Source organism: Maylandia zebra, linkage group LG5 (genome assembly GCF_041146795.1).
Source record: "Maylandia zebra isolate NMK-2024a linkage group LG5, Mzebra_GT3a, whole genome shotgun sequence".
Lineage (NCBI taxonomy): Eukaryota > Metazoa > Chordata > Actinopteri > Cichliformes > Cichlidae > Maylandia > Maylandia zebra.
In genome coordinates this window covers 19,061,523-19,075,306 of record NC_135171.1, presented here as the reverse complement: position 1 = coordinate 19,075,306, position 13,784 = coordinate 19,061,523, and the positions used below count along the sequence as shown (strand labels likewise).

Genomic DNA, 13,784 nt, shown 5'->3' with positions numbered 1-13,784 from the left:
ATATATACATTGTTTTTAATGCAAAATGGTTCACTGAGAAAGGATTATGGAATCTAAGAAAGATTGCAGTAACTCGAACTCAAAGTGAAAAGCACTCTTATTACGTATGTCTGACATGCAGCGAGAATCCACAGCGTCATCATATTCAAACCACAATTCATGTCATTTCCATATGGGGGTTCGATTTCCTTTGTTATTGTGAATAGTCATACGTTGCTTTTCATGGACTTTAAACAGTTTTTACACTGAAAAATCAGTTTGGAGTTCTTTATCTGCTCCTTTTAGGAACTTAGTAGGGTCGATGCGTGTAAACTTGTCACTTAAAAGCAACAGGTTGAATAAAAATTCTAAATATATAATGATTATAATAAGGTGATGAAGGATAACTATATTTACTATTACTGGTAGTGGTAGCAGCATTTTTATTATATATGCAATATTATTACTATATGAAAAATCATTTTTTTTAAAACAAGCAAAAACCTATTGAATTATTGATCACAGAAAATGATGTCAGAGTTTATTTCCATGATGTCAATACCAACCCATATGATGGGAGTGGTAGAACATATGCAACACACTAGCTGCTTCTAGGCCAAAAAAAAATTCCCCTTCATGTATGAAGCATGTTTAACCATTTCTCTTCCAGTAAGTCTCCTCCCTCGCCAGATTTTGCTATAAATTAAAGCAACTGATGAGCTCTAGTATACACATTTTTCTCTTCTGAGCAATTCAGCAAGATCCAACAAAGCCTTTTGTGCAGCAGCAGCAGGAGCATCAGCATTTCTGTGGACCAGCTATTCTCTTCATTCCAGCCAGAACACTTCAGCATCTTATCCAGCAGAATGACTTCTCAGACCGTCCTCCTGTGCGTCCTGGCGCTCGCGTCTTTCTTCAGCTCTGCTTTGTGCTCTCCTATGTGCAACAACCGCTGCTGCCGTTTCGTGGAGGGCTTCCCCGTCAGGCTCAAGAAGCTCAGACAGGACTATTCACGGATCAGAGATTTCTACGTGAGTAAAAGCACGTTCTCTGCAGGCATTTTTGCAGCATCACCAGCCTTCCCCACAGCGGGGATGCTGCACTTTCTCACTTCTGCCTGTCAGCCTTTGTGGGTGCACGGGTGTCTCACGGCGCACTTACTATTTTTTTCTCCTTCGCTGTTTTTGCAGGAAGCAAACGATGACTTAGACTCAGCGCTGCTAGATCAGTCCGTCGAAGACTCCTTTAAGGTAAGATTCTCGAGGGGGAAAAAAACCCTCTCCACAAAAAGTTTAGGATTTGATAAGAAAAGCATGAAAATAACCACGCTGATGTTCTGCTCCATCAGAGCCCGTTTGCCTGTTACGCCATGAACAGCTTACTGGAATTTTACCTGGACACGGTTCTGCCGACAGCCATGGCCGGAGTGACTGAAGACACCAAGAACTTAAAGCCTCACGTGGAGTCCATACAAGAAATTTTCAATACCCTGAAGAGAGATGTCACCCAGTGTGTGAGTATCTGACACGTGTTAACTCCCACAGCAAAACAAACCGTGTAAATATTCACCTTGCGCTGCTTTAAGGTCACGAGTATCCTCTGTAGAATACGCAAGTGCATGCCTTAAACTACCATTCAGTGGCTTCATATGACTTTTTTGTTATGTTCGCTCAAGTCGTTAAAGATGGCAATAAAAAAAAAAAGCCGAGCAGAATTCAATAAAACTATTTACAAGTAATCACTGCAAAGTATGTTTGGTCAGGTGGATAGGGTTTGGTTGATAAAATACACCTATAAATTGAGTTATATATTGATTTTGATTTTTACTTTAAATAGCCGTTTGACTTTGTGATCATCTGCAAGGAAGTTAGCTTCTACTCTGCATTTACAAATATCCAATTTCTTAATTCATTAAACCAAAAAATTTCCAAGTACCCTGCGACAGGTTGATTCGGGTTTAAGTGAGTGCTCACAGAACGAGTCTTAATACTGCATTAGTCATGTGATTTTTGAAATGCACAAGTGTGCATCTTCCAGATTATGCAAAAAGGGAAGAGAAGAGACTGAATGTTCCCGCCTTAAGGTTCTTTTCTTAATGTTGTCCGCATGCAGATCACCAGTAGTAACATCATGTCTCTTTTGCTCTTCTTACAGAGGAACTACTTCTCCTGCAAAAAACATTTCGACATCAACAATCTGAACTCTACTTACACTCAGGTGAGTGTCAAAGTCACACATGCAGTGAGGCAATATTTGTAATCCTGATTTCAAAAGAATATGCATGCCTATACTTTTTGCCATTTGTACTAAGTGAACCTGTCTTTGCTCATATGCAGATGGAGAGCAGAGGTCTATACAAGGCTATGGGAGAGCTGGACATATTGTTTAACTACTTTGAGACATACCTGGCTTCTAAACGACACAGACAATAACCTCTGCTGGAAGACCTCCTGACCTAAATCAAGATATGAAGCTCATCTCTGGGAGAAACAGAACTTTTACAAGTATTGACAGATGTGAATTTTTTGTATGGGACTTACTGAACTGTTGTCTTTATTTTTTATGAGACGTTATAACCAATTTGTCCTATGGACAATTTTCTGTTAGGATCCTTTTGAATCATTATCATGCTGTTTTTAAAAAAGGACACTTTGTTATAATAATATTACATTTGTTATAATTATTTATAAAGATGTTTCATTCTGTGTTTTTTATATTTATTGTGCCTTCTGTTAAATTGAAATAAATTACTTTAATAATATGACAGATGTCTCTTTAGAGTTGCTTTCACGATATGTAAAAGCTGCTATGTTTGCCATTAAAAGGAATAGAGCACTGAATACATCACATCCTGCAGTATACGTGAGGAACCATAGACTGCACTGTTAACATGCTGATGCACTAACCTCAAACGTGACCCATATACATCACTTACCAGCAGCAACACTGCTGTATCTTACCGTAACTCCAACTAGCCAGCCTCACCCTCAATGGCATATGCACACTTGCATGCATGCAAAAGTAATCTCACTTAGTCACACACATTTAGAACAAAACTGACAGGCAAACTAAAACCACTCTGTCACAATGAAGGGAGCACAAAGTCATGGGGAGCAATTGCAGATTTATTTTGGGGAGGGTGTGGTGAAAGCATCATACAACAGTCAATGATCTGAACTGCAAATAAAGAAGAAGAAACTGTACACAGACACCTGTGTACTGTAGTATCTTTGACTGTTTTTTTGAAAGTGAAGCATCTACAAAACAAACTCACAAGCATCAGTGAGGTTCCAGACCTGACTCAGGGCTGCACTGAAACTACTCCAGGACATTTCGTCAGTCACTTGCTGACTCAACGTGGGATGAATAGTATCAATTCAGCAATGACAGTACCTTGCAAAAAGATATCATTCATAACTTTGTTCTAACAGGGCATTGCTATTTTTTTGACCTGTGCAAAAAGCAGTTTTTCAGCAGTGTTGTGGTCAGTGCTTTTTTATTTCGATTTTTTTAAAGATGCTTGCAGATTCACACTTCAGTCACCCCCCGCCCCCCAAAGAGCTCTGGAATCGGTTCCACGTAAACCGATTAAGATCACATCTGGTTGTTATGTAATGAGTGGACTTTCAGACAGCAGTAGCTTCAAAGGAGGCTGAGAAAAACTGAAGAATCATTTTCACAAGTATCACGCTGGTACTCTTTTACACTAAATATTCACATCCACCTAAAGCATGGCATTGAGCAGAATGCAACATCTCTGAATATTGTACAGGCATGCTCACGAACAGCAGGTCACAATAAAGAAAGCAATTAAAATATCTGTTCCTTGGGCAAATGAAATACGGCTGTGTGGAATCTTTGAAAATTAAGTTTCATGGTGTTTTCAGTAAATAGAACATTTTCACAGATGCATGCGTGTCTGATTTTGTTGACGGAAATATAAACAAAAAAAGTCTTTCACTCATCTGTTTCATGGCTCACGTGTATAGGAAAGTAACAAACAGTGCACACAGACGCATATGTGTTCCGCACCCTGGAAAAAAAACATTTATTCAGAGGTTTCGGTACTCGATCACGAGGCAATTAATCAAAGGGAAGGTACCTCTTATAAGACTGGTTCTAAGGCTGCAAGTGCATATTGAAAGTTCAGTCAGTTTGCCGCTTCACTATATGGACAAAAACGGTCACCTTCACATTGCACCTACAGGAGGTTTTATGACATCCCATCCTACATCCGTAGGCAGAGCACCTATGATGTCTTCCGCTCTTCTGGGAAGGCTTTCTATGACATTTTGGAATGTGTCTCTGGGAATGATTGCCCACCCCCCAACAGTGGTGTTGGACAAGAGGCTTGACTTGCAATTTCTGTTCAATATTTTCTCAGAGGTGATTTTGATGGGGTTAAGGGAGGTCAGGGTTCTGTACAGGCCAGTCAGATTATTCCACACCAAACTCGTACTTTTTTTTTTTTTTTTAATTAATAGAAAAACAAAGTCTGTTTAGAAATCATGAAGCTATGTGAGGAAACAAAAGCATCTTCAAGAAGAAAAGGAAACAGCAGTCAGATGTCAAATAGACCAGCTATGATTCATTATTTTTAGAATAATTAAGATTCAGCATGTTTGCAAAGAATATTTCTACACACACATGCACCAAATTTAGATCCTTCAAAGACTGATACCCTTTAGATAGAAAGTGACAGACTCAATTATGAGTTATTAGTCCACCTTCTTGGCATGACACGATTAGTAAAAGGACAGTGCATGACATGTCACTTTGTAGGCACAGTATGGATATTCTTCCTGGCAACCTTTCTGCATCGTTCACTGGAAAGACATCGGTGTGAGCTCTGATCATGTTGTGACGGATTTCACAAACACAATATTAAGAGCTGTTCCCCACACATTGCACAACTGGGTACTTGCTGAAAAAGGACATAACCATATTAGGTTATGTTCTGCAAATGACAAAAGTGCCACACAAAGCATGTGGTTGTCACAGTACGATCCTATTCTACTATAACTACTCACTGTATAACTGCATATAAGATGAATATCACAGTGTTTCATGGCAGAATATTAGCACAAAAACTGTTAATAATAACAATAACTATGACTTATTATTACTATTATTAATATTGAGGCATCTGATAGCTGCCAAATTCATTTTGTAGCACCACAATGAGCCTAAACATGCAGCCTCATTCACAGAGAACAATCTTGAAAAACAATCCAGCAACAGGTGGTCTGACTGCCATCAGCTCAGGTCTCATAGTCTGAGAATTACAGAGGAGCCACTGAGAGCCTGAATTCATAAGCTGTTCTCCAAAATAATTTATTTATTAAAGCTTGAAACCAAGAAAAAAAAGCAGCTTTTCTTAAAAACAAAAAACAAAAACAAGTTCTTTGGGTAGCAACTGAGAAATCAAAAGCCATCCATTGTATTATTTCTAGAAAGGCCCCTCACTTTGCTTTCCAGTATTTATAACTTGCACTATACTAAATGTATAGTGACACTTCCTTGTGCAACTCAGCTTTAAAGATCAAGAAGCACACCTTTGTTACAGGGACCTAAAGAAAATTTATCAGAAAAACGTAATCAAAGCAACCGCACTAACCACAACATGCACGCTGGGCTGTTCTTGACAGTAAGATGATGTGGATTTCCATCACATGTGAAAGATAAGCCACTGTACATGCTAAACTGACAACACAAGGATTCCATTTCATGTCTGGTTTACTCTGTGCTGCGGGTTTCTTGCTGAGGTAATGTGCCGCATCTACGGCTCTACTGTCTGCAGCAGGTCAAGTCAGAGCCGGCACGTACAAGAGGATGTGTGTTTGTGTGTGAGAATCAGGATGGCATGCCACTTCAAAGAACTCTGAGCTGTGTGTCACCAGCTCAGCTGAGAAGTCTCCATCCTCTACATTTCCCCACACCTTTTAAAAACAGTGAACACAACAATAACATATTGGAGGCCAACTTGCTGACAGTTTCCAGACCAGGAAAAATTATTTAATCACTTGTTTTTAAATTGATGAGGGGGGAAAAAAACAAGCATCTAAACCAACTTCCTCTGATCGCATTTATCACAAATCACATCAGCTGCTGAGAATATTACTTTAGAAAACATGTACATATAGTGATGACATTTTACAATGCTGCTCATCTCTACCCACCCAGACCGCAGAAAGAGTCCGGGGACCCGTCTTTTGTGAAAAGCATGCCGAGTGGGCGCCCTAAGGTTCTGATGCATTTGTAGTGAGGGGTTGAATCTCCACAGGACTACTATTACAAGGGACTCCCCTGGGGCCCAATTTACCCCCTCTCTCACTTACCTGGCAGAGACACACGTTTTACAGAGATGACTGTGGGTTTCGTCACACTCAGAGCTGGAAGCTCAAAGTCTACAGTTGCCTTGCACCTGAACCATATGCACTAGCGGGAAACTGCTCTAAACACCCCACTGTTGGCAAATGTCTGTGTTGACTCAATGCCACTGTGCTGTTTTGCTACGCAAATGCGTATATTCCAGGAGTCACTCATTCTAGCAGGGATGATACAAACTGGTCACGAGTTGAGTCTGTGCACTTCGGCTGAAAGCCACAATTCCCAAATCGACACAAGAACCTGAATCATAACCGACAAGTGTTTCAGTTGAAAAATTCCCTGAATGTGGAGGCATAGGTCAAATATGAGGAAGATATTTTATATATATATATATATATATATATATATATATATATATTTTTTTTTTTCCCCCCGTATTTATTGAATTTCATAAAATTTCAGTTATACAACAAAACAGACTTGAAGTGCAAGACTTTCAGTTTTACTTTGAGGGCACCGGAAAAGGGTTTTAGAGCTCAAAGTCTTGGCTTTGTGATGAGATCTTGAATCCATACTATACAGAAACACAGGCATTCACACACAGATCCTGTTTTTTTCTTTAAAAGAAGAGATAAGAGAAAGTTGGTGTTTTATGGTTGTTGTTTTTTTTAATCCAAAGCTGAAGCAGACAAATGTACGGGAGCTGAACAGATTCCAAGACACATCTGTGTTTCCACTACAAAAATGTGTTGAGAGGGACAAAAAATAAAAAATAAACATTGTCACAAACATTTCATGAACATTTTTCCTGTAAGAAATTTCTAGGTGCGATATGACAAGTAAAGTGGAAGTGATCTTACAAAGTGAAGTGGCCTAAACTGACAAAATTATACAATAATATTCCCATGATTCCCAAAGTGAGCTGGGAAGTGTCCTGTTGCATTAACAAAACACTACAGAAGGAGAGACCATTATACTTTCTCTGAATGTGATGACAGCTTGCTGGTGGTAAATCAGACTGTGCACAAGGATGAGGAGCAGCTACTACGTACTTTCTAACCTATCAGTTTCCGAGGAATTGTGAAGAACTGACAGATGATAATGGAACTGCACTAGATTAGTCAAGTTGAGTATATCCTGACTAACCCTGGTGCAACCAACAGTAACTGGAAATGACCAGTGTGCCCTCTGTACTCCCAAGGGGATGCTACTGCTTACATAAAACACGGGAACACTCCCTACAGTTGCTCAACATCTCTTCAACACATGTACAAACAGAAATCACTCGTAATTTGATGACAAAAAACATCTGCATAGCATTAACCTGAAATATAATCTGGCAACGTTTTAAATTCTGAAGCAAAACATTGGTAAAAGCTTGAACCAAATGGTAAGTTTGAGTTAAAAGCCATTTGCTGATTTAGCAGTACTCATTAAGGCCTATGCTAAAACGTTTATAGAATTCATAAAAAGTACAGTATAGGCTGCCTCCAACTCTCCTATGAGCTACATGCAGGAGAAAGACGGGCCAGTTTCTGTATTTTAATCTGGCTTCCCTCTCTGCCCTAAAATTGTGTACCTGAAAAACAAGCGTAGATAAAGATAGGAGAGAGGGGCCACGAGTGAGGTGCTCTGTCAGAACGGCCCCTGTGTGAGTGCATAGGCCTGTGTTCAACATTCACAAAGACAAACTGAACCTGACACACACTCCGAGTCCCGGGAATCAGCAGCTTACTTCTAGCTGATTCCAACAATCGAGGACAGAGTCTTTACATTCCACTTGTCAGTTCAAAATACATCTGCTTATTTTGCATGTAAGAAAAACTAAACCTTCCCTTGTGTGTCTGTGTTTTTTTGTTTTTTCATTTTTGGGATTTAGCCATCAGAGTTAACATTCAAAGGTTTGGGGCTTGAGCTGGAGCAGGCTTGTGGGGGGGTGTAAAATCACTACTGCTAATGCTAAGGCGTACATCTCCTATTCCAACATTCGAGCCCCTGTGAGTACACAACCTGATATTTAGGAAAGAAGAGGCAAGAGGATGTGTCAGTTCCCCATTCTCCCCTTTTCTAAATTTCATAATCTCTTCAGTGGTGTAAAAACACAGATCAACATCCCCTCTGCTGTTGCAGAGCGACGAGTTGTTAAAATGGTAGAGTAATAAAAACAAACACTCTTACAAAACATTACAATTTGTCATGAAAAATAAAACACTGAGAAAAAAAAAAGAAAGAAAAATCCATGCAACCCGACTCACGTGTCGACAACTTATTGCTTCCTTTTCACAACCTGTGTTTGTATGTGAAGGCAGGCATGCATGCATCTTTCAGTGAGCAGCAGGTGTAGCCACGGCGTTATTTGCCTTCTTCCTCCTTTTCATTAGCAGTGGATTGGTCGAGTCCTCGATGGTCTTAATTCTGATTTGCTCGTAGTCGACCCTCATTGTTGCCAAGGCACTAGTCATTTCTTCCTGTTAAATTGAGAAACAAAACAAGGCCATTAGTTTTATTTACTTATCAAAATCTGTGGTTTTAATGGATGGGAGACATACATTTAAACTATTTGGTTTATCAAATAAGCAAAGCAGGTGCCAGAGCCTGGCATGCACTTGATGTGAAGCTACTACTGGGAGTTTTTAATTTTTAAATCCAACACAGACAAAATACCCTCACACCAGATTTTGATATTTAATCCATTCAAATTACCAGAGACCAACAAGCTACTGATAACTTCATCTGTTTTACTTGGTGAGCCTGTTGCAAACACACTCAAGTAGAAATAATAGATTAATAAACAAAAATCATGACATGATTCCAAAAGTTGATTTGTTTTTCCTTTTAGGTAGACTACTTGTTTTCCACACACTGCCCTAGATCCACACGCTGGGTTGGTAAAGCTGCTCAGTCTCAATGACAACATTGCAATTTTTTTCCTTGTTAAAGTTTCCGTTCACATGAATGAAAACTAATGTGATTAATATAACTATTTTCACCAGACACTGTGTTAGAGGAAGAGAAGAAGAAAAAAAAAAATACAGTTCCGCTGAAGCTTGTGGTTACACCGGTTCAGGTAGCACAGATGTTCCAGTATATTAGCTGCAAGCATTCCCAGTACAGCACATCAAGTACTCATTTGTTTTTGCTTACACAAGAAACTTGCAGTTTGTGTTTTCAGATTCATAAATAAATGACGAAAAAATACAACTTTCCATGTTTAATTCTGGATTCTGATATCCATGAGCTATTTAAAATGTTTGCTTGGAACACAATTTATTTTTGCACGGAAACCCCCACCCCCCCCAAAGAACTCTTAAATGTAAATGGATTTTTGCAATTATCAAACAACTGAAACCGCAACAGGTAGTAGGTGTCAACTTTCACATTAAGTAATTTTTCTATTTGACTATTTGTCACCATAAAAGCTGACAACATATGGATGGTGCAACGATAAGCAGGCATCTTTTACCTTGACTTCCTCCCATGCGTCCTTCTCTTCCATCAGAACCCGGCTGGTGTGAAGGGGGGTCTGGGGAACCTCCATTGATTGCTTTAGGATGACACAGAGGCAAATTCATTCATTCTTACTTTTTTTTTTTTTAATATATATATATATATATATATATATATATATAAAAATGGTGAAAAACACTCATGATTTTAACCAAAGGGGGTAAATAAAAGATCAAATAAATAAAATTTAGTAAGCTGTTTAAGCAGAAGTTAACTTGCGTGCTTACATTGATCCAGGGATGATTCATGAACTCTGTGATGGTCAACCTTTGGGTGGGCTCAGTCTTTAGAAGAGTCATAATCAGCTGTTTCGCTGCAAAAAAATTTTATTATATTAATAAAAAATAAAAGAGACATTTGTATGAAATCACCCTTTGTATGTATTTACAAATCTGATTTAAGGAAATGAATCAAAAAGAATGTTTTGTAGACAATTATGTCAGAGTGAAGTTGACTCTTAAAATCCAAAATAACTCTTTGAGTAATGTGATCTCAGCAACCTTTGACTTTCAAACCTAATTAGCATTTTGAATGTCTGTTTGTTCCAGATGTAATGATATAATAACAGTTCAGGGAGAGTCCATAGTATCCCATATTTGAAAACTTTTCCAAATTATTCATGTTCTTAACCAGGCCACGCCCTGGACAAGTCACCAGTCCAAATGGTTAATTTAAGATCACCAATAACTTGTGTCAGCAAGCCAGAGTGCCCAGAGATGACATGCAAACTCCACACAGCAACGACCCAGGCAACCACAAGGTTCAAATCTTTTTAATGTGGTACAATAGTGCTAAGCACCTCTGTCGCCTATTTCCTAAATTAGGTTATGTGAATTGAGAAAAAAAAAAAAAAGTGTGTAAGATTTGGTATGATGGTAATACTTTGGCTGCCTTAACCAAAACACTGTAAACACTAGAGCTCATCTTTCTTTGATATACTGCTTTGTCTGTTTTGTGGTTAAAAAGAAAAAAACCCACTCTGAAGTAGACGACTTTATCAGCAGTAAATACTGCACTGCTTCTTGAGTAATGCATTACAGTAAGTACAACCCATCAGTCGACAACTTCCACAAAAACTAGAGTCATTTTACAAGGTATAGAGAGCAACACCAGCTTGCATTTTCTCTTTTAAACAAAAATCCATCACAGAATAAATGCATCACTTTCAATTGCAGAAAATGTGAACGACAGTAAAGGATGTGAAACACATCAAGTTTCTAATTTTTGATAATAAAGTAAAGACCAGTCTGACTGTCATATTTAGGTGAAATCTTTTATAAAGACTTGAAAGTGATACCATTATGAAATTTCTTGTTTAGAAATAAGGCACCTCCATAGTTCCATTTTACATATAGATACACCACCAGTCACAAGTGTGGACACAGTCTCATTTAATGTTTTTTCTTCTTCTTTACTTTTACTACTTTCTACAGTAGATACATACTGAAGACATCAAATATATGAAACAAAATACATGGAATTTTGTAACAAAGAAACCATTGTTGAATAACTTTTAGTTTAGATTCCTGAAAATAGCGACCCTTTGCTTTGTTGACAGTGCTACAAACTCTTGGCCTTCTCTCAATGAGCTTTATGATGTTGTCACGTGAAATGGTTTTCACTAGGGCTGCCACAAACGATTATTTTGATAGTCGACTAGTCACCGATTATTTTTGCGATTAGTCGACTAATCAGATCATCATCCATTGGACGTACAGCATACAGCTTATTGCACCAGCAGCATCTGGTCTTATATAACTATCATTAGCTTACAGCTTGAAGTGTTTGTGCTAACTAAAAATAAAGACAAGATGGTAGTTTATTAATTTTTAATGAAATTTGCAGATTGTTTCGGTGAAGTTTAATAAACTCCTTGCTTTCTAAAATATAACAGGACACCGGAGTATATTCTCCAGCGTCTCACACTTCTGATAATCAGCTGTCTGCTTGACAGTTTTAGCTGTGCAAAAACTATAACTTTAATCTCAGCCAAACCGATTTACTCAGGAACAAATAAAATACTAAAGAAAGCCAAACAATAACATTTTTAAGTTATCTAAGTGACTTATATATATGTTTAACCTGACTAGCGAAAGACGGCGGTGGGTTTGAAAACGATTTGCCGGGAGTCCGGTGCTCTCACGGTTTTAGTTAGCCTTGCCCCCGCCTAGCTAACGAGCTAGTGGGTAACAGACGTCTCCGAAAACGTCGGAGCGCTTTTGAAAATATGTGGTGTCTTGATAAACTGAGCAGATATTTGAGGTTTACACAGCTACATTCTCGCCTGAAAATATGTTAAACGTTTATTTTGTGACCCAGAAAGAATAATAAGAGTAAAGTTAAAACTAACTAGCTGCCGCCATTGTTGACAACTGCGCTGGGCTGCGCTATGAATTCTGGGACACAGCTTCTTCTTCTTCGGGGATTAACGGCAGCTGGCATCCTTGTACATGCAGTGCTGCCATCTTCTGTTTCAGTCCGTTATTACACTCTTAAATGCTGCTACTCATTCCTGCGTCCTTTGTGATCTTACAAAGCTTCAAACGATGCGTCGACTATTAAATTAGTCGTCGACGATTTTAATAGTCGACATAATCGTGACTAGTCGACTAATCGTGGCAGCCCTAGTTTTCACTTCACGTGTGCCTTGTCGGGGTTCTTGCCTTCTTAATGGGCTCGAGAACCTCAGCTGTGTTGCGCAGTCAAGGTTTGTACACAGCTGACAGCCCTATTTGACAACTGTTAGAATTCATATTAAGAACCAATCAGCTACGTAAAGACAGTCAATCATTACTTAAAGAACTGAAGGTCAGTCAGTCTGGAAAAATGCTACAATTTTGAATGTGTCCCTAAGTGCAGTCGCAAAAACCATCAAATGCTATAGTGAAAGTGGCTCGCATGAGGAGCGCTCCAGGAAAGGAAGACCAAGGGTCACCTCTGCTGCTAAATAAAGTCGTCCGAGTCACCAGCCTCAGAAATTCCAAGTTAACAGCACCTCAAACTAGAGCCCAGATAAATGCACAGAGTTCCAGTAGCAGACATACCTCTACATCAACTGTTTAGAGGAGACTGTGCGAATACGGGAATTAATGGTCAAGAAACTACTAAAAAAAAGCAACAAGCAGAAGAGATTTGTTTGGGCCAAGAAACAAAAGGAATGGACATTAGACCAGTGGAAATCCATGCTTTAGTCCAAATTTGATATCTTTGGATCTACTTGCCATGTCTTTGTGTGACACAGAAAAGGTGAATGGATGTCTCTACATCCATGGTTCCCACCGTGAAGCATGAAGGAGGTGGTGTGATGGTGGGGTGATGGTGGGGGTTCTCTGCTGGTGACACTGTTGGGGATTTATTCAAAAGTGAAGGCACACACGGAAGCAGCATGGCTACCACTGCATCCTCCAGCAACATGCCATCACACCGGGTTTGCGTTTAGTAGGACCATTGTAACATGGTAGACTAATGTGCCTGTGTTAATTCAGCTCCATATTATTGTGTGAAGCTGCACTGGGTTGGGAGTGGTTTTGTGTGTGTGTGTGTGTGTGTGTGTGTGTGTGTGTGTGTGTGTGTGTGTGTGTGTGTGTGTGTGTGTGTGTGTGTGTGTGTCACATTTTTGGTGAGCCAATGGCTGGAATGGGGTTGGACTAATTAGAGGCAGGTGTACTTGATTGCACTGATACACTGGTCTACTTATAGCCCACACTACAAACACTGCTGTGTCGTTTTGTCTCTCTGTGCAGGTATGTAATGTGATGAAATCAGATATGTTTGGGATGGATGGATTTTGTGCTATGAATTCTATAGTGAAAGTGTCGTTTTGTCTCTCTGTGCAGGCCAGGGCCTATTATATGCCACAGCCTAAAGGTAGCAGAGTTGCAGAGGCTGGAGTGACCACTGGCTATATGCTTGCAGGGTGGTGGGTCTCCAAGGACAACTTCTAACCCTGTTACAGGCAACACGTGGAG

General features: G+C 39.3%; 2 protein-coding genes across 2 annotated transcripts in view; one reads left to right on the top strand and one right to left on the bottom strand.

Moving 5' to 3' along the window:
- Positions 1-733: 733 nt before the first annotated feature.
- Positions 734-2,700, top strand: il10 (interleukin 10). The gene is made up of 5 exons (XM_004545069.3): positions 734-1,010; positions 1,170-1,229; positions 1,328-1,492; positions 2,134-2,196; positions 2,316-2,700. The coding sequence occupies exons 1-5, from the start codon at positions 846-848 to the stop codon at positions 2,409-2,411; spliced, it is 549 nt and encodes a 182-aa protein (XP_004545126.1). The 5' UTR covers positions 734-845; the 3' UTR covers positions 2,412-2,700.
- A 4,251-nt stretch (positions 2,701-6,951) lies between these two features.
- Positions 6,952-13,784, bottom strand: part of mapkapk2a (MAPK activated protein kinase 2a) — a 36,507-nt gene continuing 29,674 nt past the window's right edge. Inside the window, exons 8-10 of the mRNA XM_024802440.2 lie at positions 10,044-10,129; positions 9,773-9,853; positions 6,952-8,777 (exon numbers count right to left, since the gene is read on the bottom strand). Coding sequence (XP_024658208.1) covers positions 8,634-8,777; positions 9,773-9,853; positions 10,044-10,129 — 311 coding nt within the window. The 3' untranslated portion in view covers positions 6,952-8,633. The remainder of the gene's footprint in view (positions 8,778-9,772; positions 9,854-10,043; positions 10,130-13,784) is intronic.